Source organism: Chiloscyllium punctatum, chromosome 10 (assembly GCF_047496795.1).
Source record: "Chiloscyllium punctatum isolate Juve2018m chromosome 10, sChiPun1.3, whole genome shotgun sequence".
Lineage (NCBI taxonomy): Eukaryota > Metazoa > Chordata > Chondrichthyes > Orectolobiformes > Hemiscylliidae > Chiloscyllium > Chiloscyllium punctatum.
This window is the reverse complement of record NC_092748.1, coordinates 56626809-56654782: the sequence shown is the minus strand read 5'-3', so window position 1 is coordinate 56654782 and position 27974 is coordinate 56626809. Positions and strand designations below refer to the sequence as shown.

The 27974-nt window shown below is 37.7% G+C and overlaps 2 protein-coding genes across 3 annotated transcripts in view; one reads left to right on the top strand and one right to left on the bottom strand.

Annotated features, from left to right (window-relative positions):
• The first annotated feature begins 70 nt into the window (after positions 1–70).
• cdca7a (cell division cycle associated 7a) lies at positions 71–27871 on the top strand. 2 transcript variants are annotated; one of them, XM_072579202.1, is made up of 10 exons: positions 71–189; positions 5694–5813; positions 5914–6036; positions 6986–7255; positions 8262–8339; positions 8887–9072; positions 12613–12753; positions 24188–24337; positions 24827–24963; positions 25042–27871. In XM_072579202.1, the coding sequence occupies exons 1-10, from the start codon at positions 169–171 to the stop codon at positions 25070–25072; spliced, it is 1257 nt and encodes a 418-aa protein (XP_072435303.1). In that variant the 5' UTR covers positions 71–168; the 3' UTR covers positions 25073–27871. The 2 variants fall into 2 exon arrangements, with proteins under 2 accessions (XP_072435303.1, XP_072435302.1); XM_072579201.1 differs by having other exon boundaries at positions 5691–5813.
• Positions 27123–27974, bottom strand: part of dnah9l (dynein, axonemal, heavy polypeptide 9 like) — a 428305-nt gene continuing 427453 nt past the window's right edge. The window contains exons 83-84 of the mRNA XM_072579200.1: positions 27515–27655; positions 27123–27370 (exon numbers count right to left, since the gene is read on the bottom strand). Coding sequence (XP_072435301.1) covers positions 27123–27370; positions 27515–27655 — 389 coding nt within the window. The remainder of the gene's footprint in view (positions 27371–27514; positions 27656–27974) is intronic.

The following is a 27974-nucleotide window of genomic DNA, read 5'->3' as shown; positions in this document are numbered from 1 at the left end:
CCCTGTCAAATGTTTGCTCTGCAACAGTGCAGGCTTCTCGCGCGCTTTGCACCTGGCAGGACCCAGCAGCGCGCGAAACCCGGAGGCGGGACTGCAGCTACACACATTTAGCGGTTAGCAGCAGTCCTACAGCAAATAACTCGCTGTTACTCGAGGAAAGAAAATACTATGAAAAAACTGCATGTTAAGGTGAGTGTACGTGTTGCATTCGTCCCTTTCTCAGCGACTTAATATGAAAGAGAATCTTTATTGTATTTGTATTCGAGTGAAGAATGACATAAGGTCTTTGAGCTGCTTTCACTCGTGCTTGCTCGGTTATCAGTGTTATGCTGATTTTAAACTTCAAAGTGCTACGGGTCATTTCACTTCCCTAAAAGATCTTTTAAGTGCCAGCAACTTTTACGTCAGCTTTGTTAGTTACATTCAGTTGGCTATGCGTGAAGTCTGGATCTTCAGTTTTCAAGAAAAAAATTATTGTTCAGTAAATCACGTTTTGGTCTGAAATCTCTGCTTTTCGTTTTGAGCTCGGTTTAAACTGAGCGCCGGATCACGTGACCCGAGTTGACGCGGGAAAAGCCCGGGAATGATTGACAGTCGGGGGGGGGGGGCGCGCGCACGATCTTGGCCAACATCGCCGGGGTGGGCGCGCGCTGACACCCCCCCCCCCCCCCCAACCACCGCACACAGTGGGGGGGAGGGGGAGTAACGGCGCGCCATCCCGGTCCCTGAAACGGTGTGTTTGGGAAGAGTGGTTCTGACCATGACCATGTGGAGTCCATGTGGGTCCGGACTGGCAGCTGACCCCCCCCCCCCCAGCCGCTGTGATAGTACCTAGAGCCTCCGGTGATGAGAATCATCCCAGTTTCAACTGTCCCGATCTCTCTCTCTGTCTCCTTTTGTAACTTGGCGTGACGGTTTTGTTTGAGAGCAGTTCTTTTTCTTTTGGACCGGTCTAGGCAGAAAGATCTCTCCCACTTTAAAGATGGTATATAGATGCAAGCTGTTGTTGCACCCAGCATGTTAATTGCTGTGAATAGTGCGGATATCCATCCACAGCGGCGTGGTTGAAAATTTCACTTTTTAAATTTCGTTTTTCTAATGCCCGAAGGTTACAGTTAAACTACGATGTCCCGGCACCTTTTTACATAAAGCGGCTATTGCACTCATTCTTGTTTTACTTAAGCCCCTTTTTTATATATTTCAAATGTTAAAAACTGAAAAGGGTAATGTTAAGTGATTAATTATTCATAATCATAAATGAGATTCTTATGAAAATAAACTGCTCGAATTAACATCAATTTAGGATGGGTAGCGAGAAATTTAGAATACACATTTTGCTGAGGCTTTAATTAGAATACTATAAAAGTAGTGTACTGCACAGTGTTTCCCACAATGTGCAGAAACGTTATTCAAACGTAAACTCCAAGAACAGCTTCATGAATTATTCGTAGATGAATCGAGATCAGCGCAATCTTCAGCTGGAGAGAAGGCTGCAAGAGAAAACATCGCTGAAGTTAAAAATCACACAACACCAGGTTATAGTCCAACAGGTTTAATTGGAAGCACTAGCTTTCGGAGTGACGCTCCTTCATCAGGTGATAAGAAGCGTCGCTTCGAAAGCTAGTGCTTCCAATTAAACCTGCTGGACTATAACCTGGTGTTGTGTGATTTTTAACTTTGTACACCCCAGTCCAACACCAGCATCTCCAAATCATCTCTGAAGTATGGTATTGTATGGTTTAGATACAGTAAATGTTCTGATCAATATTTTAGAATAAAGTAGAGTTTAACGACATAAGCATATTCAGGAAAAAAATACAGCCATTAATAGAAGGAGCAATTTCAGAATATAAAATAAACTGATAGATATTGGGCCTTTGAACTGTTCATTTCAGAATTAGATTTAGGCTGAGAAAATAAGAATAGAACAAGGATGAATTCTGGTGTGTTGAGTGGTGTTTTTGACTATTGATTGGGTATAAGATTGTGACAAAAGCAATATAACACACTTGTTATTAAGCCAAACCTAATGGCAAATTATCAACCCATGACTCTCCTTGAACCAGCTAACAGACTGGTTTGAAAACTGTTTGAAAACTGGTTAAATTATCAGTGACCATTTTTCAGTGCATCTTCCCTGATGTTTTGTAACAACACAAACCACATAATAGGAAGGACCTCTTGTTCAAATTCCATTTAATGAAAGCCAGGTATCATTCCAGCACTTACAAGTGTTTGAGCTAATATTAGTCTAGTAGATTAATTGGCAATAATATTCAGTGTTTTACTTGTGTATCTTTCAATCCTTCCTGTTTGTATGCAATAATATCCGTTGTGGGATCTATAATATTTCACCCTGTTAATTAACAGTAGTTCTAGTGCACAGCCAGCTTATCTATTAGGGTGTTGTGGCTCAAATGGTTGTAACTTAGTAAATAACACCAAATTAATAAAAGGGGAAGCCAAAAAATTACAATATTAATGAAACAATATGAATTAAGAGAATTAGGCCATTCAGCCTCTCAAGCTTACTCTGCTGTCCAGTAAGACCATGACAGGTCTGATTGCAACCTCAAATCCACATTCCTGCCTTATGCAATGTTTTTTTTTCACCTGATGAATAAATATTTATCTCTCCCATAAAACATTTGAGTATTTTACTTCTAATCACCTTTTTTTTGAGCTTGTTGATTAATATTTTAGATTTTTATAAAGTGATAGTTAGTTTGGTGCTTGCATATTTGCTTGGAATTTCTTTCTAAGATGGGGACCAAGGGGAAGCTTTAGTGCCACTCGTACTAAACGTGAATTGCTCATTTAGCTGCCATTTTGTGTTTAGGTAATACTTGTCACTGTACCCCTGTATACTAACAAATATCGCAATTAGCGAGTTCAGTGACCAAATAATTTAATTGTTTATCACATACATTCATCATTTTATTACAAGTAATTAGTATTTTGGTAAAATAAATCTCAATACTGGCTGTCTGAAAGAAAGCCTAAATAGTGCAAATATTATATGGCTTTATATCCGTTCTGAAAAAGGGTTTACATGTGAAATCCTATTTTTGCTTTAATTTGGACTTCTGAATTCAGCCCGTAATAATGAAATTATACTAACATTCTTGTCTAAACTATTAAACTATTCTAAACTAGATTTTATTTTTGCATAAAAACCAAAATAATTGCAAATGCTATAAATCATAAACCAAAAAAAAATTACTGAAAATGTTCAGGTCTGGCAGCATCTGTGGAGAGAAATCAGAGTTAACGTTTCTGGTCGAGTGACCCTTCTTCAGAACTTGGCATGTTTTACAAGAAACGTATAGTTGTTTCATCTAGCCTAGCCAACTCTGTTAATCACAATATCTCATACAACTGGATTCAATTATTCCCTACCCAATTGTAGCCTATGATTTTATTTTGGGTGTGTGAAAGTTTCAAACCGTTCCCAGTCAAAAGGGTTGTTTATGTGTGGAATCTGGAATTTTCCCCTCTGATTTATTTAGATAATCAAAAAAGTCCAGTGTCATAAAATCCCTACAGTGTGGAAGCAGGCTTTTTGGCCCGTCAAATCCATACCAATCCTCTGAAGAGCCAGACCCACCTATCCCTATAATGCTGCATTTCCCACAGTTCATCCATGTAGCCTGGGCACTGGGCAATTTAGCATGGCCAATCCTCTTAACCTGTACTGTGGGAGGAAACCCTCACAGATACTCTGAGAATGTGTAAACTCGACACAGTTAAGTCACCCAAGACAGGAATTAAATCCAAGTCCCTGGGGCAGGAGTGCTAACCACTGAGCCATTGTGTCCCTTATACCATGCGATTGCTGCCATTTACAGGTTACGTCTTGCACAATCTGACCATGGTTCAACTGCTTTGAGTATGTAATGAAAATGTATTCATTTTGAGCTGACTGTCTGTTCCACACCTTTACTGTTCTTTGAGTTGGAGGGAAGAATTTCCTAACATTAATTTGGCTTTCTAGTATATTAGAGCAAATTAATATGTGTGTTTTTGAACTGAGTATTGATGAACTCAATGTAAGGATAACTTTGGCAAAGTTAGTTATTACAGTGTCATTAGGAATTGAACGATTCAAGGTTAATTGCTGCATTGCTGAAGCAGTTTTGCCCCCCAACCCTTTCCCTTTTCACTGTGCATGTACCCTCACGTTAATGGATCTATTAATACCTCACCAGCCTCGTTGAAAACAAGAGAGTTGGATGTTGCAGATCAGATTTTTAATATTGTTTGTGATGGTCAAGATCTACCTTTTGAAAGCTAATACTGTGCTTTTGTCTGTCCTGTTGCGCATCTTCATTTAAATAAACATTGGTATTGAAAGTTGCTTTTATATCTTAAAAAAATCCCTGTTTTCAGTGAATTTGAATCTATATATTTGAACTTTGACTTTGCTTGGCTTGAGGGTGTTACACAAGTCCTTAAATAATAAGTCTATTCATGAGTAGGTTTGTTATCTTATCATTTTAAGAATACTTTGATATTCCAATAGCAGATACCTATCAGGGTTTGTTCATGCTGTTTCCAAGAAAAAGTAATGCTCAGTCACTTTCTGGGTTTGATTGAATTTCATGCTGTAATGTGTGTATCAGAAATATGAATTATGGTACCATGAGTGCATTGTAAGCTTACAGTATTCATGTAGTGTTGCCTTTCAACAGAAATACAAGCTGTAGCTTAAAATCTTTAACTTGAGGCTTTATGTTGTAGGAGACCTTGGCTTCCTTTGTTGTGAAAGAAAGTGTTCTGTATTTTCAGATAACTTGTGTTGATGAAAACTGGTAATGATCAGAAAGGCCTAGTGGCATTACCATTTCAAATGTGAAAGCCCGGTGGGGCACCACACATGAATTTTTTCATTGCTTGTGGAGAACCTTGAAAAGGTTTGCAGGCTGTCATGCCTGTTGGAAACTCTGCATCCACATCTAGGTCAGGGTGAAAATACAGCTTTTGTGTGACCTTTTTATTTCTGACTTGTTCTAAATTCTCATCTTTGTATGTCTGCCAGTTGATCTAATTTTAAGGGAACAGTTGGATTACTTGCAACCTTTTCAATTTAAAAAGTTAATTGATTATTGCATATAACTCAAATGTATTTGTGGCAGGGAAGTTTATTCATTAAACTTGTTTAACATATTGTCTGTACTGAAAGCAAAATGTCAGTACTGAAATTGTGAAAGATCTGTCTGCACGTTCCTCTCGGAGATGCTTGCATAACTAAACTTTTAACAAACTTATTTTTTGTATTAAATTTGCAATTGTACATAAATGCACTTTGAAGTTCCATTTATTTGCTTTCAGCTCACGTTACTATCATAGATCAGCTGCTCTTTTCCTGGTTGTGAATGTTCCAGCTGGTATTGAAGATTTCTGTATGTAACAAAAACTTTTATCTAGTCTACTTTGGTTACTCAAACCAACCTAAACATGCAATTTGAATATCGAATAAGCACAATTGATGATAAATATCTACAAATCTCAAAGCCCGTCTGCCAAGCTAGAATAAATTGGCTCTGCATTCCATTTACATAGTACAAAGCAGATTCAGAGTGGGACCACGTGTTATGCAAAGTGAATTTCTGGCAACTCATATCATTAAAACCTGACACTAAAGAAATTATTTAAAAGGTATTCAAGATTGTATTTTTTTTATCTTGCAGCAGATAGACCTTTCTGGAAAGGAAGAATTTAAAGACTTCAGAAACGTGGCATTGGTTCCCATGGAAACATCATCATCAGATGATAGCTGTGATAGTTTTGCTTCAGACAATTTTACGAACAGTGTAAGTGTAATTTAAGATTGTGAATGCAAAAGAAGTCTACTACAATTACCTTTAATATGATCGTTCGCTATAATATAACAAGTTTTTTCTATTTCCTCAGAAAGCAAAATTCAGAGCAGAGATCCTGACAGACGAATTGGCTCAGATTTTTAATGAGGATTCTGACAACGAATCATTCGATGGTTTTTCTGAAAGTGACCTCAAAGATGTTATGGAAGCAATGGTATATACAAACGTGATTAAACATAAAATTCTGAATTTTATGTTAATTAAATATGGAGAGAATTTACAACAATTTCTTGTTCCAGTTTTTTAAAACTAATTTGCTGGTAGGAAAACATGCTTAATCAACAACTCATATATAATTCTATCCTTTCATCTGGAATTTCTATCACAAAATATTTGTTTGAAGGTGATAATGTTGCCAGTGATTTTTATTTGTATTGCTGTCATGGACTGTTTAATTCAAACAACTTATAATGATTTCCCTGGTTCTTTGTGGGTTGCTTCTTGACTCTGAGAATAGAATTCTTTGTTTTTTTTTATTCATTCACTGGATCAGGGCATGGCTGGCTAGTCCATTTATTATCCATCCCTAGTTTACAGTCAACCAAATTGCTTTGGGTCTGAGGTCACATGTGGGCCAAACCAGGTAGGGATGGCATTAAAGGACATTAGTGAATACAACAATTGATAATGGTTTCATGGTCGTCATTAGTTGCTTAATTCCATATTTTTAAAAATTGAATTCAAATTCTGCCATCTGCTGTGGCAGGATTCAAACCCAGGTCTCCAAAAGATTGTCTGGTCTCTGGATTACCAGCCTAGTAATAATACCACAAGGCCATTGCCTCCCCAGTTCAGTTGATAAACTGAAATTAAATATGAGAGACTAGTATCTTTCTGGCAGATTCTAAATATTTGTAGGGGTTCATTTAACTTGGGATTTGCATAGTTCACATTTTGCTCAGTGGTGTACATTTTATGAAAGTAAGCGTTGCAGTAGAACTTGTGTACTATAGTTTTTTTTTTGAAAAGTCAAAATTTATTCATTCTTTCATTTGGCAAATGTTCACATTTTGGCGTACAGTTCGAATATGTGTTTGGAACGAAAATCAAAATGGTCCAAAGTTGTTTAAGGAAATGTTATATTTCAATTATCTGTTTCATAGAGCGTTGAATCATCTGAATCAGAAGAAGAAATAACTTGTGAGGATGATGTAAAATCTGCAAAGAATGCCAAAACACGGAGCAAACAATCTTTCCCATTACGTGTGGCATTAAGATTTCCAATTCAGAGAAACAAAATTCTGCCAATAGCAGACTCTTGTGCTCCTTTAAATAAGGATTCGGCTTCTGAATCTGATTCTGATGTGGATGAACCCAGAGGAACAAGCTTTCTTGAGAAAAGAGCTCTAAATATTAAGGAAAACAAAGCTATGGTAAATACTAGAATCATCCTACTATAAATGGCTTTGCTTAGTTACAGACATTAATTAACTTTACAGAAGGATGCAAATTATACAACAGTGTCAGTGCGTATGCTAGCTCTTTATCCGAGCTTGTGAATATACTTGTATTGCATGTAAAAATGTTGCTTTCACAATGATGTTTCGTGCTGCAGTTTTTAAAATGACCCCTGATAATCTATTAGAGATGATGGTGTAGACTTGTTTGTGCTTGCCTGCTGACTTTGAAGCTGATGAATTATGTGGGAGATTTTGAGTGGGGAAGAATAAAATAAAGTGATTTGAAGGGTTGAATTGTTGCGCCTGGTAGTGTGGAGTATATTTTCTGCTCAGCTAGAGTTATATTCAACCTGGACTGTGTCTTTTAAGAAAGAGAGGGTTTAACAACACGCGAATCTGAACTAGAAGCTAATTGTAGGCAGGGATATTAAAGGTTATGGAGCCATGGTAGATTGGAGTCAAACAGAGCAGGTTCATGGGGCTAAGTGACTTACTTCTGATCCAATGTTCATTTGTTTTCTGAGCTCAATTTGAGCCAAGTGAGGGCAGACTGGATCAGAGACCGCATCAAAAAAGAAAACTCTTGCGAAATAGCACACAACATGAGAATCAGAAAAGAGGGAACATTCTGTCTAAAGTAGAAGATATTTATCATTAAATAAGTAAAGGACAAACTTTTTGTTTAATCCAACAAGTAGTTATAATGTGGAACATGTTCCAACAATGAACAGATAAGATGAATAGCAGAGATAAATTTAGGGAGAAGCTGACTAAATGAATGAAAATGAAAGTAATAGCAGGACATGCTGATAGATGATTTACAGAGGGAGGAAGCTCTAGAGGATCATTAAAAACTGGCATAGACCAGTAGCACTAAGTCGCCTTTTTCTTCATGATAAATTCTATACAACAGTCTGTTGTAAAGTTCTCTGAAGGTAATAAATGCCTTAACGTAATGTTTATAATGCTTTTATCCAAGCTGGCCAAATTGATAGCAGAGCTGAAGACTGTTCCAGGACTTCTGCCACGCAGAGTTTCAGTTCAAGGAACACCATCAGTAAGTAGGCAAGAGTTTTGTTTCGTTGCAGTATGCTCAGAACTGTTTAGGAATGATGTGGAAATTCTTGTATGCAGCAGATATTTAAGAATTCACATTTAATAAAGTTAATTACTTTAATGCCATGAACAGCATTTGTTGGACTTGCGCTGTTAAATTAGATATTTTTGGTAGAAGTCATGGCATTTTTATTTGTTGATTCTTCATTGTGAATTTATAGATTTAAGTTATATCATGTAATTTGTTAAGCTTTTTGGACTAGTTTCCAAATGATTATTGTACAATATAACTTATTCAAATAGAGAAACCTAAAACCATGTATTAAATTTAAGCAGAAATAATTAGAAAGTCATAAAGGGATATTAAAGATTAAAATTAAATATTGAATAAACAGACCCTTTCAAGTTGTATTTTAAATTGCAGAAGTAATTTCTTGGTAATGATTAAATACCTTTTTAAAAGATTGGTGCAGCTACCTGACTCTTAATAAACTTGTGCATGATATATTTGGTTACAAATTGCAGAAATACCTGTTTGTATTTTTAAGAAACCAAAGCGTCCGCCGCGAAATGCATTCTCAGAAAATGCTTCTAGACGAAATCCTGAGCGGTGCGCTCGGCCTCACACTCGGTCGAGATCTTTGATTGATGGTCCTCCTTCTCCATCATTTGAGCAAGAAGATAATGTCAGCTTTATGAGGAAAAGAAAGTTTCTGGATAATGACTTCTCTGAGGTAGAGTCATTAAGTCATTTGTGCTGCTATTAACAACACCTTTCATGGTGCACTGACTTTGCCAGCTTAATCTGCATTTCTGGTGGTCACTTGTAAAGCCTAATAACCTTTACAGTTAAAGATTTTATGTTCATAAAAATTATAGAGATCTATTTCAGTAGTGTCTGTACTGACTGCAATTAAACACTTGGGAATACATGCCTCATTAAGAAATCTTGAAACATTGAACGTCAATATATTTTGTTTTGAAGCTCTATGTAGCACTTGTCTTTACAGGTTGGCAGGTAGATAGAAACATGTATGATGAAACAGCTTGTCTTCAGAGTTAACTATCTGTTGGATGCATAATAGCTTTCACAGATTAAATAACTTGTGCACACATGTTTTGTTACATCTTGAATATACATTTTTCATGTCTAACATAGACAATAATTGAATTTGTTTGTTACTTTGGACAATTTCCAGATCTGTCCTATTCAACTCCAAGCTGATGTTTCAACTTTTTAGGCCCTTCACAAGGCTTGCTGAAGTCAGCAATTGCTGATCTGCTACAACCTCATTCATGCCTTTGTCTCCTCCAGACCTGATTATTCCAATGCTTTCCAGGCTACTTTCCAATCTGCAAGAAACTTCAACTCATTCAATGCTTTGCCTGCACTTGGTCTTGCCATAACTTCGTCTTCATTCCTTGTCTTCACTTTAAATTGGTATTAAAATTTTCATTCTTTTGATCAAATACATATTGACCCCAACCCTCAACCATTTTCAGCCTACCACAGCTGTCAACCCTGTAGACCCCATACATCAGAATTCCTTTCCTAACCTTTACTCAAATTCTTGTGTGTGTACTTCTTACTTCATAGCTTTTGGTTTTGTTTCATATTTATGTCTACTTTGGCTTCCATTTTCATCTAATTAAGAGTCTGATGTGATTTTCTTTCCTATTTGATGTAATCAAACGTATCATATACATGGAAGTAGTTTGTACTAGAGTTTATAAATAGAGCTTCCAAGGTGGCAAATAAGCCTGTTTTAACATATACTTTAAACACATCACCAATTTGTCTTAGTAGTTACCAATCACCATGTCTGCTGCCCTATTGTAAGATAACGTATGCATAAATCGTGACGCTTTAATTCAGTTGCCGAACTTGTGTTATTAGGTCCTTAATATTAGGTTTTTTTTGGAGGAATAAAGGAGAAATTGTTTGAGTGTTTTCATTTGGAAAATGAACCAGGTTAAAGCATTGTGTCTTTCTGGTTATTGAGATCATAAGCTCAGAATACATTCTTGAACGTACATATTTGAGCAGTTGACCTGAAATTTGAAACAACATCCCATTTTGAGAATTCCAACCTGTGTTTGGGTTTTCAGCTTTGCAGTAAGGGATCACCACTTCAGTACACTGTATCTGATTATTACTGTTGCCAAATAAGTATCTGATAATGCAGTAAAAATGATTAAATATGCTTATGGGCTACATCCTAGAGTTCTGAGGGAGGTGGCTGAGGAAATAGCGGAGGCGTTGGTTGAGATCTTTGAAAAGTCACTGGAGTCAGGGAAAATCCCGGATGATTGGAAGATCGCTGTTGTAACCCCCTTGTTCAAGAAAGAATCAAGACAAAAGATGGAAAATTATAGGCCAATTAGCCTAACCTCGGTTGTTGGTAAAATTCTAGAATCCATCATTAAGGGTGAGGTTTCTAAATTCTTAGAAGAGCAGAGTCGGATTAGAACAAGTCAACATGGATTTAGTAAGGGGAGGTCGTGCCTGACAAACCTGTTGGAGTTCTTTGAAGAGGTGACAAGTAGGTTAGACCAGGGAAACCCAGTGGATGTGGTCTACCTAGACTTCCAAAAAGGCCTTTGATAAGGTGCCACATGGGAGGCTGCCCATGGTGTTCAAGGTGAGCCACTGGTATGGATTGAGGATTGGCTGTCTGACAGAAGGCAGAGAGTTGGGATAAAAGGTTCTTTTTCAGAATGGCAGCCGGTGATAAGCGGTGTCCCACAGGGTTCAGTGTTGGGGCCGCAGCTGTTCACATTATATATTAATGATCTGGATGAAGGGTCTGGGGGCATTCTAGTGAAGTTTGCCGATGATACAAAGTTAGGTGGACAGGCAGGTAGTACTGAGGAAGTGGGGAGGCTGCAGAAGGATCTAGACAGTTTGGAAGAGTGGTCCAGGAAATGGCTGATGGAATTCAATGTGAGCAAATGCGAGGTCTTACACTTTGGAAAAAAGAATACAAGCATGGACTACTTTCTAAACGGTGAGAAAATTCGTAAAGCCAAAGTAGAGAGGGATCTGGGAGTGCTAGTTGAGGATTCTCTAAAGGTAAACATGCAGGTTGAGTCCGTGATTAAGAAAGCGAATGCAATGTTGTCAATTATCTCAAGAGGGTTGGAATATAAAAGCACCGTTGTGCTACTGAGACTTTATAAAGCTCTGGTTAGGCCCCATTTGGAGTACCGTGTCCAGTTTTGGTCCCCACACCTCAGGAAGGACATACTGGCACTGGAGCATGTCCGGCAGTGATTCACACGGATGATCCCTGGAATGGTAGGTCTAACATATGAGGAACGGCTGAGGATCCTGGGATTGTATTCATTGGAGTTTAGAAGGTTAAGGGGAGATCTAATAGAAACTTACAAGATAATACATGGCTTGGAAAGGGTGGAGGCTAGGAAATTGTTTCCATTAGGCGAGGAGACTAGGACCCGTGGACACAGCCTTAGAATTAGAGGGGGTAAATTCAGAACAGAAATGCGGAGACATTTCTTCAGCCAGAGAGTGGTGGGCCTGTGGAATTCATTGCCGCAGAGTGCAGTGGAGGCTGGGATGCTAAATGTCTTCAAGGCAGAAATTGATAATTTCTTGTGACATCAAGAATTTAAGGGCTACGGGGAGAATGCGGGTAAGTGAAGTTGAAATGCCCATCAGCCATGATTGAATGGTGGAGTGGAGTCGATGGGCCAAATGGCCTTCCTTCCGCTCCTATGTCTTATTGTCTTCTGAAAGAATAGAATACCTTCAATCTGTAAAATGCTTTTAGGTAAGGATAACAATTGCTCAGACAAAAACGAAGAGTATCTTGCCCATTATCCCAATGGTGTATCCTGACAATTCTTGAAAGGGAAACCTAAAGCAGTAATGTGAACTTTTCAATTTCACCACACCCATCATTACAACATTTGATTTGATTGGGAGTTAGGACTGAATTATGAATTGTTGTGTTTTGAAATTTAACTTCATACTAGCCAAAGATCATGGAATTATTGTTGGTCTGTATGTTTACTGAATGCTGGTTTGTTTGTACAATCCTCAGCTGATGATCTTTGGCTGAATAACCTTTGCATTATCATCTCTGTTTTTGCATATGATAAACGCCACCTCTTTTCATTTTAACAGTCCTTGGCTCTTGCATTAGGAGCCTCAATGTTTATATAGATGCTTAAAAATTGCTGGTTGCTGGAAGAAGTTTATGATCTCCATGTGCTGAATTTGCGATTCCTTCCCTTTCTCCTTACCATTAAAGGATGAAGTACCTCTTCGCAGAAGAAGTCGACCCAGCATTCTTACCATTCAACATGTAGTTCGATCAGTTGAGGACATTACACAAGAGGAGTTGGAAAATATTTCTTTTTCAGCTAAAGACAAAATTTATAGTCGAACCACAGTAAGTTTTTCTGTGTATGTGTTCTTGTAAAAGAAAGTGAGTCGTTATATTTTTATGTAACCATTCTACCTTGAGTAAGTTTTAGGGATTAATTTCTACAAAAGTTCTTGTAATTGGTATAAATTTTAGCAGCTAAATGGTATTATTGGTGAGCTTTCTAGTACAGAACATTTAATATTGCTAAAACTTTTTATCTTGCATTTGTCCTGGTAAGTGCAAGAATGTCAAATTTCAAAGAATCATAACAATTTATAGTACAGGAGAAAAGGTTACTGATTAGTTGTCATAGCAATTGAACATTGGCTGAGGTAGTGCCACGGAGAATATAGGGAGCCATAGAGCCCCCATGCTCCTGATCAAACTCTCAAATAGATCAAATGCCATCACTTCCACACCTGAAAAGTGCTTAGTCTACCTCAAATTACCCTGGGAAGGAAAAATATCTTAAATTTGATTATTTTAGTACCACAAATTGATTTGCATGACCCAGTGTAGTAGTTAGGTGAATGATATTTTTTTCTCTAACAACAGGTGCCATTGTCAGTCGAAAAAGACATTCCGCCTGTCTCTTAAGTGAACAAAATCATGTATGAATTGTTGCTGATATGTTGCCAGCTACAGAGGTCAATGTCACAGATTGGCTGATAGAATCGAAATAAGATACTCCTTCAGTTGTTTGTAATTGACAGGGTACAGACTGTACTCAGTCACCTAGAGTTGGAAAATGCATAACAAAATATTCTTAATTTGGATGTGATTCTTAATTTGCAGTGTGCTAACAGCCAATTTAAGATAATCAGTCGAGCTTGTAATGTGTCACATCTATACTTGTGAGAAATGGCTTACATTCATACAGAGATCCATTTCTGCAAAAGGAATGTATTCAAACCTTAGTTTTGGAAGCACCTGGTAGTAAAAAAAAACAAGTTGGAATTTTGATTTGACAGGGATGTCGAGAGATATGGGAATGGGTAGAAACCTGGAATTGAGGCCACAATCCTACTAAACAATGTTCTTGTTAAATGGCAGAACAGGTTTGACAGGACAAATGGCCTGCTTCTGTTCCTTTGTTCTTTGTACTTGTGAAGTCTACAGTTTCTTGGCACAAACAAATTGTTGGTGAAATTCAGTAGGTTTGGCAGTATCTGTGGGAAGGCAGCAGAATTAATGTTTGAGTCTGGTGACTTTTCATCAAAACTGTTAGCTAGGGAAATGTATTTATGCTGAACTTGGTTGGTGGAGTGTGTATTGATGGCGGAAGGGGAGAGGTGAGCAGATAGAGTAAAGGGGTAGGTAAGCTTAGGTTCCCTGATTCTTTCTTTCTCCATAGATCTCAACCAATTAGCACCCTTTTCTGCATCAGAAAAAAATTCTAATATTTGAATTTTGCACATTAATTGTCATGTGTTCTTTTCTAAAATGTTAAGCTTTCCCTTAGTTCCATACAAATTAAGCCCACATTCTTGGATGTCTTGTACCATGAGGCAGAAGTTGTACTATTCCTGGAGTGATTGAAGGAAATGTTGAATTGCATCTTAGAGTACTTGCAGCAGTGTACCATGATTAATGTAAAAGCATTTTTACCAATTCCTAAAGCATCTTGTTTCATTTCAGTTATTTCAGCTAAATATTGTACATTCTAGTTTCAGCATTGACGTCCATTTCTGGTTGTAATAGAACTCTGGAAGTGATATATTGGTGCCTGTCAACTAAGGGTGAGGGAGTTGGGGATAAGGGCAAAGGAATCAGTGTTAATTGGTGTAACAACAGAAATAAATGGAAAGAATTGTTGACTTGAGTATTTTCCTTGAAGTGAAAAGCTTTCTCTCCAAGCACATGTACACCAGAGACTGTCTCTTTCTTTCTCCCTAATAGACAGCAATTACAAGTGATCGTTTGCTCTTGGTTTAAGAGTGGGGTAAATGGATTTTAAAAATTTAATGCAAAATGGGGCAGCATCATGGATTGACACTTAACACTAAGCTTGAATTCTACTGTGGCATGACCATTTTCAACGGTCACTGGGAAAGCAGATATTCAGCTTGCACTAAGCAGTAATGAGAGATGCTGATGTTCGCACACACACAGAAAATTGAAACTGGAAGACCCAAAGGAACTCTTGAGACTGTGAACTATTCATGCTGCTGAAAAATGAGTAGACCTGAGCAAGGAAGCAGTTTTAAATATGGTGTAGCTAATTATATGCTTTCCTTAAGATCATAATAGGAGGAAGCTGTTCAGTTCTTCAATGAGATTGATCCTTGTATTTTGTTTGTTTTAATTCTCTACATCTTTGAGGGCTGTATTAAGGTAGATGAATAAATATTCAATAATTGAAATCATGGAATAATTACAACATGGGAGAATCATTTGTCCCATTGTGTCCATCTCTAAGAACAACTGGTCCAGTCTTTCCATATAGCCTTTTTGTTTTCCTCTTCAGTTAGTGACCTAGTTTTGAAAGCCAGGATTGAATTTAATTCGACCACCCACTCGGGCACTGAATTCCAGATCCTAAGCAAAATCAAGAGCTTTATTTTTGCTATTTGCTTCTGTTAGCAACCACTTTCTCACGGTCGCCTTTGGTTCTCGATCCTTTTACCAATGGAACAATTTCTGCCAATCTACATTATTCAACATCCTTCATGATTTTGAATATGTCCAACAAATTTCTAACTTCTCCGGGAAGCGTAACCGCGGCTTGTCTAATCTGTTCATGTAACTGAAGGTTCTCAACTCTAGAATCATGCTTGTGAATCTTTTCTTGCACCCTTTCTAATTCCACTATGATCACAGCTGATTGTAATTCTGTACAAGTCAGATTTCAGAATGAAAGCTCGCTTAATAGATTTTAGTTTTACTTTTGCAATTTGGTTACTACAGTGGACTGTCGTTGCATATATTCACAGCCCAAAAGGCTACTAATGCACTTTTAACAAAAATTACACAACAAAGGGGGGAGAAAAAGAAAGCTAGTGTGACAATTTTTGGAATTGATTTGGAGATGCTGGTCTTGGTCTGGGGTGTACAAAGTTAAAAATCACACACCAGGTTATAATCCAACAGTTTAATTGGAAGCACTAGCTTTCGGAGTGCTGCTCCTTCATCAGGTGGTTGTGGAGGACATGATTGTAAGACCAGAATTTATAGCAAAAGTTTACAGTGTGATGTAACTGAAATTATACATTGAAAAATACCTTGATTGTTTGTTGAGTCTTTCATCTGTTCGAATACCCTGATAGTTTCACTTCTTTCATATGTAAATCACACTTTTTTAAAAAAAACGTTACATTCTCCAGTTAACTGTAACAATTGGGGCTAGCCAGATAATATGTTGAAGGTGTTAGCCCCCTGTGTTCTTTGTCTGTGCCATAATGTTTAGACTGATTCTAATCTTAAAAAGTGAGTTAACAGAGTCTTACATGAATTCATGTAGTTTTTGAGCAAAGTACATTGTAACTCTGAAAGTACAAAATCAACCCACAAACATATATGTGTGTGTCTGTCTGGGGTGGGGGGTTGTGAGTGAGAGTGTGTATGAGAGTGTAGAGTGCCTGAGTCTGTGAGGTGGTGCTTTTGGGAGTGCGCGTGTGTCTGGGGTGGGGGGGTTGTGAGTGCCTGTGAGAGAGCGTAAAAATGTGTGAGTGTAAAGTGGCCTAAGTCTATGAGAGGATGCATGTGGGAGTGTGTGTGTGTAGTGCAGTGGTGGTCACCTGTAATGTGACATGAACCCAAGGTCCCCGTTGAGGCCTTCCCTATGGGTACGGAACTTAGCTATCAGCCTCTGCTCGGCCACTTTTTGCTGCTGCCTGTCCGAAGTCCACTTTGGAGGATGGTCACTCGAAGGTCCAAGGTCAAATGTCCTGGACCGCTGAAATGTTCCCCAACTGGGAGGGAACACTCCTGTCTGTTGATTGTTGTGCGGTGCCCCTTCATCCGTTGTCGTAGCCTTTGCTCGGTTTCCCCAATGTACCAAGCCTCAGGGCATCCTCGCCTGCAACATATAAGATATACCACATTGGCTGAGTCACATGAGTACCTGCCATGTAGGGAGGGCCTCAACCAGGACCTTCCATTGCACTATACATACACACACACACACACACACACACACGGGCACGGACACACACGTTATTACAGACACTCAAACATCTGTACAAGCGCACACACTCCCACAGTCACACATGCATCCTCTCTCAGACTTCGACCACTTTACATTTATACACACACACTCACAGACACTCACAACCCCCCACCCCAGACACATACACACTCTCACATGCACCCCCCTCAAAGACTTAGGCACTCTACACACACATAAACACTCTTTCTCTCAATCTCAAACCCCCACCCGGACAGACAGAGATACACACACATATACATATGTTTGTGGGGTGAATTTGTACTTGCAAAGTTACATTGTACTTTGTTCAAAAACTGCGTGAATTCATGTAAGACTCTGTTAACTCATTTTTCAGATTAGAATCAGTCTAAACATTATGGCACAGACAGAGAACATGGGGCTAGCACCTTCAATATATTATCTGGCTAACACCAACTGTTAGAGTTAACCTGAGAACGTAACTTTTAAAAAAGAGTTTTGTGATTTACACATAAAAGAAGTGAAACTATCATTGTTTTCGAACAGATGAAAGACTCAACAAACAATCAAGGTATTTTTCAACATATAATTTCAGTTACATCACAATGTAAACTTTTGCTATAAATTCTGTGTTTTACAATTGTGTCCTCCACAGCCACCTGATGAAGGGTTAGTGCTTCCAATTAAACCTGTTGGGCTATAACCTGATGTTGTGTGATTTTTAAATTTTTGGAAAGATTTTCCTATAAACAACAAAGCTTCAATTTTTTTTAGTCAGCTATATCCTTGACAAACACTCCACCCAGTGAAGTATCACTGTTTTCACTCCTTTAAAATCTTACTTAACTGATGTTGTAAGCATTTCCTTTCAAGAGCTCTGTGTGTTAACCATGCATGATTCTGTCTGACTCTCCCAGAGTTAGACTAGCTCATTGACCATTCTTAATAAACTCCTAAGAATACCTTGGCTTTTTCCAGTCCTATTTGGACTGACAATGCTCTTAAATTTGGATGTTTCTAGGCCAGTACTGGAAAGAAAACGTAACTGTCCTTGTTCTGCCATGGCTGTTCTGGACCAAACCAGCTTTTGGCTCTCTACCTGTAGGCTGTAAAAGTTTAACAGTATTTATCTTGACAGTGGTTTACTTAGTTATTTAGCTGAAAACGTGTGATTTCTCAGGCAGTTTTGACACAATAGAGGTTTCTGACCCTTAAACAAAAGTCACATACAAAATCAACAAACTACTTACCTCTACTTCAAACCTTTCACCAAAATGCCTTCCCACCCTTTGAAAAGTAAGTTGCCTTGAACTGGACAAAGTATTCCAGCTGAGCTGAACCAATGTTTTATATGGATTTGTCAAACTTCCTTACTTTTCGACTCTCTGCCCTTTTTAATGTGATCACCCCATATACCTTTAGTAACTTTCTCAATGTTCCCTATCATCTTCAGTAATTTGTACATGGGCAGTCTCTTTAGAATTGTATCCATTGTTCCATATTGACTCTTCACACACTTCCTACCAAAATGAAACACTTCACTGTTCTTTGTGTTAAATTTCACCTGCTGCTTATCTGCCCCACCTACCAAGCTGATCTTTCTTTTTGCAGCTAACCACCAGCTTAATGCTTCATAATATGGGATATCTGGTCAGCATGGATGGGTTGGACCGAAGGGTCTGTTTCCATGCTGTACATCTCTATGACTCTAAATTAGACTTCTGAAGATGCAAATTATGCCATAATACCCAAGACTAGATGGTTAATATACATCAAGAAAAGCAGTGGTTGTATCAGCATCTGAAGAATTTCACTGTGTAACTTAATCCAATCTGAGAAACAATCATTCACCACTACTGATTCTTGTCTGTCATCTGATTTAATGTCTGTGTTATTGTTCTTTTATTCCATGAATTCTAATTATGCTCACAATCCCATTTTTGTGGCACTCCATCAACTCTCTTTCAAAGTCCGTCTACACCACATCATTTGTATTACCCACATCTACACCATATCATCACCCACATCAACCCATTCTGTTACCTCATCAAAAAAACTCAAAGCAAGTTGTTAAACACTATCTTCTCTGAAGTTTGTATTGACTTTCTTAAACTAATTCATATTTGGTCAATTGATTGCCACTTTTGTCCTAATTTGTCATTTTTAAAAACTTCCTTGCTATAGAGATAAAACTGACATGTAGTTGCTGAGCATATTGTACACCCTTTATGTGAACTAGGGTGCAAGTTTTGCAATTCTCTATTCCTCCGGAGCCACTGTTTATCTAAGGAGGATTGAAATATCATAGCCAGTGCTTCAGCAATTACCACATTCCTTCTCTCCATGCTATTTCCTCAGTATCCGATGTCTCATTCTCTGATTTATCAACTTCTAACCAATAGTTCTATCTACCAATCAGATTGGTAGATAGGGCAGATAAGTGCTGTTGGTTAGAGGTTGATAAATCATCAGGACAGAATGAGACATTGGATACTGAGGAAGTAACAGGGCGAGGAGTAAGGTGGTAATTGCAGCAACACTGGCTATGATATTCCAATCCTCCTCTGATAAGTAGTGGCCCCTGAAGAATAGAGAATTGCAAAATTTGCATCCTAGTTCACCAAAAAAGGATATACAACCGCCTCTTTATCATTTGTTTTCAAATGTCTGCTTCCTTTTTTTTTGTATGACTAGGGCAGCAATTCCTTGGCAGAGTTCTAACTTAGCACCTTTACCAGACCCTACCTGATTGCAAATAATAATTAATTTAAAAAAACAACAGAAATGAACATTTTTGACTGGAGGCATTTTATCATTTAAATTTCATAGATCAGATATAATAATGTATTAAAGATAAATCACTAACCAATTTTGTTGATATTTGTTTAGTTGAATGATTGTTGACTAGGAAACTGGGAGAGCTTCATTCTCCTTTCAAATGTTTTCCTGGAATATTTGTCCAAATGAGCGTGAATAGAGCATTTTGAAATGCATAATATAATTAACTAGTCATAATTGTTTCATGAAGAGAAAATCATGCCTGACAAATTATTTTAGGAGGTAGTAAACAGTATAATAAAGAGAACCCAGTAGTTTTTCCTAAAGGTTTTTGATAAGTTACTTGACATAGACAACTTTAAGAGCTTATGATGTTGATGGTAGACTGTTAACACAAATAAAGGTTTGACTAACTAACAACAAAGTTGGAATATAGGGAACATTTTCAGGATGGGATATAAAGATGTACAAAGGGATATTTATATCTCTGGAAGTAAGCAGGACTTTGACGCTGACACTACCACTGCACCACAAGAACCCTCAGTTGTTGGGATAATATCCAGAGCCCAACCATCGTCATCTGCTTCATCAATGGCTTTTCCTCTACCATAAGGTTAGAAGTGGGATATTCACTGCACAATATTCAGCACCATTCTCATCTCCTCTGGTACTGAAGTGTCCAGTCTTGGGCTTTTATGTGGCAAATAATGTTCAAGCTACGCATGCTAATCAGTGACTCTCCAGCTTTGTCCCTTTTTTATGTGCAGTAGTATTTCTATCCCTGAATCCCTTAGTAATAGTGTTCAGAGGCTATCATTGACCTCAGTTTAAGTGGCCCAGATGTGGGCAAAACTTGGCAGATGAAGTTTAATCTAGGAAAGTATGAGGTGATGCACTTTGGTAGGAAAAATCGAAAGACTGACTCTTATTAAAATTGAAAGACTGGGGGACAAAAAAAATTGGTGCATCTTGTGTTCTCGTGCATGAAATACAAAAGGTTGGCATGCAGGTGCAGCATATAATTAAGGCAGCAGTGGAAGTTTGGCCTTTATTGCTTAGGGTTTGGAATTTCTTTAATCATTCGTGGAAGTGAATGTTGCACTTATTGTCTGTCTCTAATTGCCTGTTGATTTTAAAGTGATTTGTTGGGCCTGTTTTAGAGGACAGTTAAGTGTCATTGGCTGTGGGTCTGGAGTCACATGTAGGTCAGACATTAGTGAACCTGATGAGTTTTTAAGGGCAAACAACAAAACAGTTATAGACCATCATGCCTGCAACAAACAGTGGCTATAAAAAGGCTGGTTTTGCCCCCCTTCTTAATTCCAGATTTTTGCTTAATTCAAATTCCACCAGCTGTTGTGTGGGATTCAAACCCTTGTCCCTAGAATATTAGCCTGGAGATGTAGATTACTACCCATTGACATTACAACTATGTCACTGCCTCTGCCAATTCAGAGACTTCGGCCTTTGGACTGCTTGGTAATAGGGATAGAAGTAGGTCATTCAGCCAGTTGAACCTGCTGTGCCAGTCAGTTGGATTCCATTTGATCATCAATCTCAATGCTTCCAATGCCAGTATATCCTTCCTTTTTGATAAGGGACACAAAACTTTATAGTATTACAGCTGTAGTCTGACTGGTACTTAGCAAAGCTTTCCTATTTTTATACTCCATTTCAAAGGGAATGGAGGCCAACATTCCACTTGGATAGCGGCTTTGTGATTCAAGGATGAGGATTTCCACATCCCTTTTCTATTGCTTTCTATAGTCTTTCTTCATTTAAATAATCAACTCTTGTATTCTTTCTGCTAAAACCCCTATTCCCATATTATATTCCATCTGTCAAGTCTTTCTTCACTTACTTGTCTATTCCTAAACTGACTTATCCTCATCACTTCCTTATCCACCTAATGTTGCCATCTGCAAATCTGGCAATAGTACTCTCTAACTTTCCTCAAAGTCATTACTATAGAGTCATACAGCATCAAAACAAATACTTCAGTCCACTTGTCTATGCCAGTCAGACATTCCAATCTGAACTATTTGCCAGCATTTGGCCCATATCCTTCTTAAACCCTTCCTATTCATGTACCCATACAGATGCATTTTAAATGTTGTATTTGTCCTTGCCTGCACAACTTCCTCTGGCAGCAGTTTCAAATACACCACACTCTCTGCATGAAAAGGTTACCCCCTCAGGTGTTTTTTTAATCTTTATCCTCTCATCTTTAAACCTATGCCTTCTAGTTCTGGACTCCTCCAGCTTAGGAAAAAAGACCTAGCTATTCATCCTGTCCATGTCCCTCATAATCTTATAAAGTCACCTGTCGGCCTTTGATCTAGGGGAAAAAAATGATCCAGTCTATCCATCCTCTTCCTCTAACTCAAACACTCTGGTCTGTTGCAAATAATATCAGCTCTGATTCTTGTGGCACTCTACTCGATATTATCCTGAAAATGCTGTCCTTATCCAATAAAGATTCACCTGAACTTTCTCGCAATGGTAAGGCCACACCTGGAATACTGTGTACAGTTTAAATCCTTATATTTATGAAAAGCTATACTGGTATCAAAGGCTGATTCCTAGAATTGATGTAGAGACAGGGTGGATGTTGAAAAGTTGTTTCCATTTGTGGCGGAATCACGAATATCATGTATAGGGAGATTTGTTTTAAAACTGAGAAGCAAAATAATTCTTCTGTGAGGGTATTGAGTGACTCGTCAGGAATTCCTGATGAAGGGCTTACGCGTGAATTATCGACTCTCCTGTTTCTCGGATGCTGGCTGACCTACTGTGCTTTTCCAACACCACCTTTTTTGACTTTTAATTCCCCAGCATCTGCAATCCTTACTTTCTCCTATTGAGTGACTGGAATTCTCTACCCAGAGATATGTGGGGGCTAGACCCCAAATTATTTAGAGGTAGGTAGATTTTTGAAATATCAGGGAGTTGATGGCTGTTCTTGAGTTAGCACGAAAGAGGAGTTGAAACTTGGGGGTATCTGCCATGATGTTGTTGAAAGGTGGGGCAAGCTTGAAGGGTTGAATGACCTACTCCTATCTTTTCTGTTCTTATGTTCTCAGAACCCATGGCATTTGTGGTATGCAGTGGCTACAGCAGTTTGCTTATCACGTGAAATGAATCAAATTGGCTGAAGACTGCTAACTGTGTAACAGGGGACCTCTGGAGGAGGCTAAGATGGATTATCCACTTGGCACTTCTGCCTGAAAATTGTTACATGTACCTTTTTTTGTCTGTGTTGATCTGCTGGACTCCCTTATTGTTGAGAATTGGGATGTTTGTGGAGTCACCTTCTCCACTGGGTTGTTTAATTTTCCACCATTGTTAATTGAAATGAATTAGTTTTATTGTCTTGTGCCCCCATGAGCACAGTGAAAAGTTTATAAATCGCCACTTATGGTGCCATCTTAGGTACCAAATCTTATTTACAATGCGATTCACTGATACTGTCATGGACAGACTAAGGATGAGATCAAGTATGTTTTTCCTTGTTGATTCGGGCACACCTGCCATAGATCCAGTCTAGCAGCTGTGTATTTTAAGACCTGGCCATCTCAATGAGTTATAAATTGGTGATTTATATTGAAATTCCCCACTGAATATATTTCACACTCTTGGCAAATGTTGTTCAAAATGGAACATTGATTCATCAGCTGATGGAAAACAGTATGTAGTAACCAGCAGGAAGTCTCCTTGCCAGTTTTAACCTGAAGCCAAAGACTGAGGTCCAGCATCAATGTTGAGGACTGCTAGAGTCACCTCCTTCAACACACATGACAATGAGTATAACTGTTAGGTTGTAGCTTGATTAGTCTGAGACATGTCTCTGTTTTGGTATTAGCCTACAGTCGTGAGTAGGCCTTTGCAGGGGAGACAGAATTGAATTTGCGGTAATAAGAGCAATGAGCTGGAGAAATTCAGCAGATCTGGCAGCATCTGTGGAGGGAGTCTGATGTAACTCTTCCATTGTCACTTCTGGTGCCTTAGTCAATATTAAGTGATTTTGTCTGGTTTCATTCCTCTATTGAGACTTTCTAATCTGAGGGCAGTTTAGTTAACCACATCAGTGTGGGTCTGGTATCACATGTAGGCAAGACCATGTAAGAATAGCAGTTTTTCCTTCTGTAAAGAATATTAGTGAACTAGATGGCTTTTATGACAATTGATCAGTGGTCTTTAAGCCCAGAATTTTATTGAACAAATCCAGGTCCCTAGAATATTACCTAATTTCTGGATTATTCCAGTAACAATATATATTCCAATACACCATCACCTCTCCCTAAATCACTGTCCCTTTGTCACTAGGTGAAAAATCTGGTACTTACGGAATTTGAAATTTTACATATTACGCAACCAGAAGAAAGTTGTAAAATAAGCTGCTGAAGAAAACAATTATTTTGCATTCCAGTTACTTGTCCTATTTGTAACTCTGCATGACCAGTGTTTTTCTATCCATGTAATCGTGAGCCATGTTCTATTTTTTAAAAAAACTGAACTGTTCTTAGAAAAACATGGATACGTTTATTCTTCCAGGGTTCCACTTGCCACCAATGCCGTCAAAAGACTATTGATACAAAAACCAGTTGTCGAAACCCAGAATGTGTAGGAGTCCGTGGACAGTTCTGTGGGCCGTGTCTTCGCAATCGCTATGGTGAATTTGTTAGAACTGCTTTATTGGATGCTGTGAGTCTTGAGTGTTTTTTTTCATCTGTAGTTACTTCATGCATGCATGTGCACATATTTGTTGTATATTATCCCTCTATTATTTGAGTTTGCTTTAAAATAGTGCTAAATGTTTTCGAGCTGTTGACCACATGACTAGAGTTAGCAAAACTTCCCTTCTCCTTCCCCACAGTGATTTCAGTTAAGGATTGTTTTCAGTTTATTTAGAAAACTCTTGCAGATAATTAACATGAATATAATTTGTGTAGTTCAGACATATGCAGTTCTTCAATTTTCCTGTAATTAAAAGCAAATACCAAACCCTTCACTAAATTGGTACTCTAATAGATGGTGTTTGCCATTGTTTGTGATATTGAGTGCAAAATTAGAACACTTGAGTCCAGAGGCTTTGGGAAATTAAAAGTGTCTTTAAAAGTGCTTGCCTATTGCTGGTTAGAAAAATTTTAACAAAGGCTAATGGTTCTGATTTTCTTGCCCCTCTCTAATTAGAATTGGCATTGTCCACCTTGTAGAGGAATCTGCAATTGCAGCTTCTGTCGACAACGTGAAGGTCGCCGTGCCACAGGTGTTCTTGTTTACCTGGCCAAATATCATGGATATGATAACGTTCATGCTTACTTGAATAGGTAAGGATTTGGCATCTCCCTTAGTAAATTTATTTTTGTATAGTGTTTTTGGAGTTAAAATATAAATTCTTTTTTCAGCCTGAAAAAAGAACTTCGAATGGAAGATTAACAAGCTACAGTGAACCAGTTTCTTGGAAGCAGTGCAGATCCTTTGATAAATTTACTTTGTTTTCACAATCCATTCTTGTTTTAACAATTCTTGCTAAATACCTGGGCTAGGTTTACAAAAATATGCTTTAACATAGATCTTCATTTACAATATTTTGGATACTGAACATAACAGAACAATGCTAGGTATGGGAGGAGAGGAGGTTGCACATGCTCTTAGATTTGTAAATGTGTCAGACTAAAACCTGAACAATCACAAGATAGACATTATTTTAGGACATTGACAGCAAAAAGAAATTGCACAGTAGCATGCTTTTGACAGCACATAAATCCTTCAGTAGTCCACTGTCATTTATTCTACTTTGATAGCCCTATTCTATAATATCGTCCAATTTTAAATATCCAGCTGCTCAATTGTAAATGTCATCTCATGTGTACTTAAGTCAAAACCAATTGCTCACAAAATCTTAAAACTTGTTTGGTTCAGAAATATTCTAGAGATTGACTTTCACTCTAAATTATGCGGTTGGATTTTTAAATCTCATTTTAATGGTTAACAAATTAACCATACCTATCTAGTATCGCATGTACCAGTAAATTTTGCTACTTTTTAGCTTTGCAGCTTCTACCAAGACTTTACTGCTATAGAGCTTTCTACATGAAATTTATCATACACGACTAATATGTGATTGCTTAGCTACATCTGCACCCCAATTGGTGCAAGCACTTAGCCACACTAATGCACCATGTTTTTAGGGTGCAAGTGGAATGTTTGAAGTTGCAACTTACCCTTCCCACTCTTACATTGTGAGAGAGGGATTTACATCACAAAATGCACTCTAGTTGAACCATACAAAATTGAATAAATTTGCATCTAAAAGGTACTTGAATGCCTGGAAAGGAGGGTGAAGTATTTGCTGTTTTGCGTTTTAATGTTATATTTTGCCACTTGTATCATGTTAGGATTGATTTTGTGGTATGTTCCTAATGCTGGCTATCTGCAAGAGAACAAATGAATTTAAGCAGAAGCTATCTATCAGATTGGTGTAAGTTATGAAGTATTAACATACACTGTTGCCAAGTTGCAGTCATTGTTTTGCTAGTGGTAAAGTGTTGAATTTTTTTTAATGTTCTGAATATATTATAAAAACTTTATTTTTGAATATTTTAATTGTGCAAATACTCTACACACAACTGAATTTGTTTATTAATAACCATGCTGGCAAATACTGACAGATTTACATTTTGTAACTCCTGGAATTTAAATAGTTAACTATTGCTAATGAAAGCCAATATAGGAAGAAATATACTGAAATTGAAACCCTGCAACTGAATAGAGGTATAGTCCAGTAAGTATTATAATTGCATGTGCCATGAATTTCTTTTCTCCTAATCTAATATAGTCACAATGTATTTACTCAGGGTTTCCACAGGTGTTGAAATTTTTGATTCTCTTAATTAGCATATTATTTTGAAATAAGTTTCTCAAAAGGCTTACAACTGCTGAACATTAATGTGAAATTTTGAGAAAAGAATATTAGTATGTCTAAACTGCATATTTCTTTAATAATATTCCTCATAATTGTCTCAGTGTCAGAAAGCAGCCATGTTAGTGAAATAAAAACTCCAGTAAAAGTAAAATTTAAAATCACTCCCAACATTGAACATTTCCTGAAACACTGTTTGTTACAGCTAGGTAACAAAAAACTAATTTAGAGGAGGATGGTTTGAGAAAGCACAAGCGGGTTTTATGCTGGATTCTAATCTCAGGTCTGTATAAGACAGCTTGTAAACACAAGTTCTATTACTAGCTGTACACCATACTCAGGTGGCAAAACAAACTCTACACTTGTCACTTTAGTTCACCATACTTGAATTGCAATAACAAACTTGTGCACCTTCCAGGTTGGAAGTGAAATGGCCTGACTCTATATTCTCCTGAGTCGGTGGTAGTACAGACATTAAACTATAGATAGTGTATAGCTAGATTACAAACATCAAACACAACCAACCTGCAACACCCAAACTAATGTCATATTTCCCAAAACCACTTAAACACACAACAATAATGCAACACCAGCAAGAATCCATTTTGCAGCTCTCTCTTTTGTTTTCAAATTGAAAGTGCAAACGTAGGTAGGTCCTCTAAGTTTTGTCTTATAAACAGGACATTCATAGATATTTCTCATTTCTTGTTTGTCATTGGGGATTGCTTTAACAAATATGACAGGCATCAGAGGTGTCAGTTCTTTTACCCAGGCTTCTGCTATATGGCCATTCTGGATGTCCCAGCGTGCTCCTGTCACATAATAAGAAAAGGACAAAGTAAGTTATTTACAAAATGCATAAGATTACTTGTTTCAGTTAAGAAGCACTGCATTTTGGAAACTAAACAGACATTAAAAAGAATAAATGTGAAGTGCATTGTTCTCATTTTGTTTACCTTCCATATAGAGTCCATAAATGTATGCTCCTTCTCTGGCAGGTTGTGCAAAGTCTTCCTTCAGTTTTTTAGTGACATCCACTATCAGGTGCATCTTATCCAGGGGCCACTCATTTTTCCTTGCCAAACTTTGCATTACAGCTGAAATAAATTTTTAAAATATAGCAAATCAAATAGTCATGCATTTGCCTTGGTGCACAAATGCATCATAACTTTGCACAGAATTTTGCAAGTATTAGATGTTGATTCAACCATGCTGTTAGTTTTGAATATTGTGTGAAATATCTTGCATTCAAGTTGCTGTTCTTTCACCTAGAGGTCTTAACAGTATTGTATAAAAATAAAGTATTAATGTTACAGGTTTGATGCTTATGGACTCATGTTTCAAAGTACTGAATAAAATACATTGAGCATGTATTTTTGTGACAAACAACGTTTTGTAGATATCAGTAGAATACAT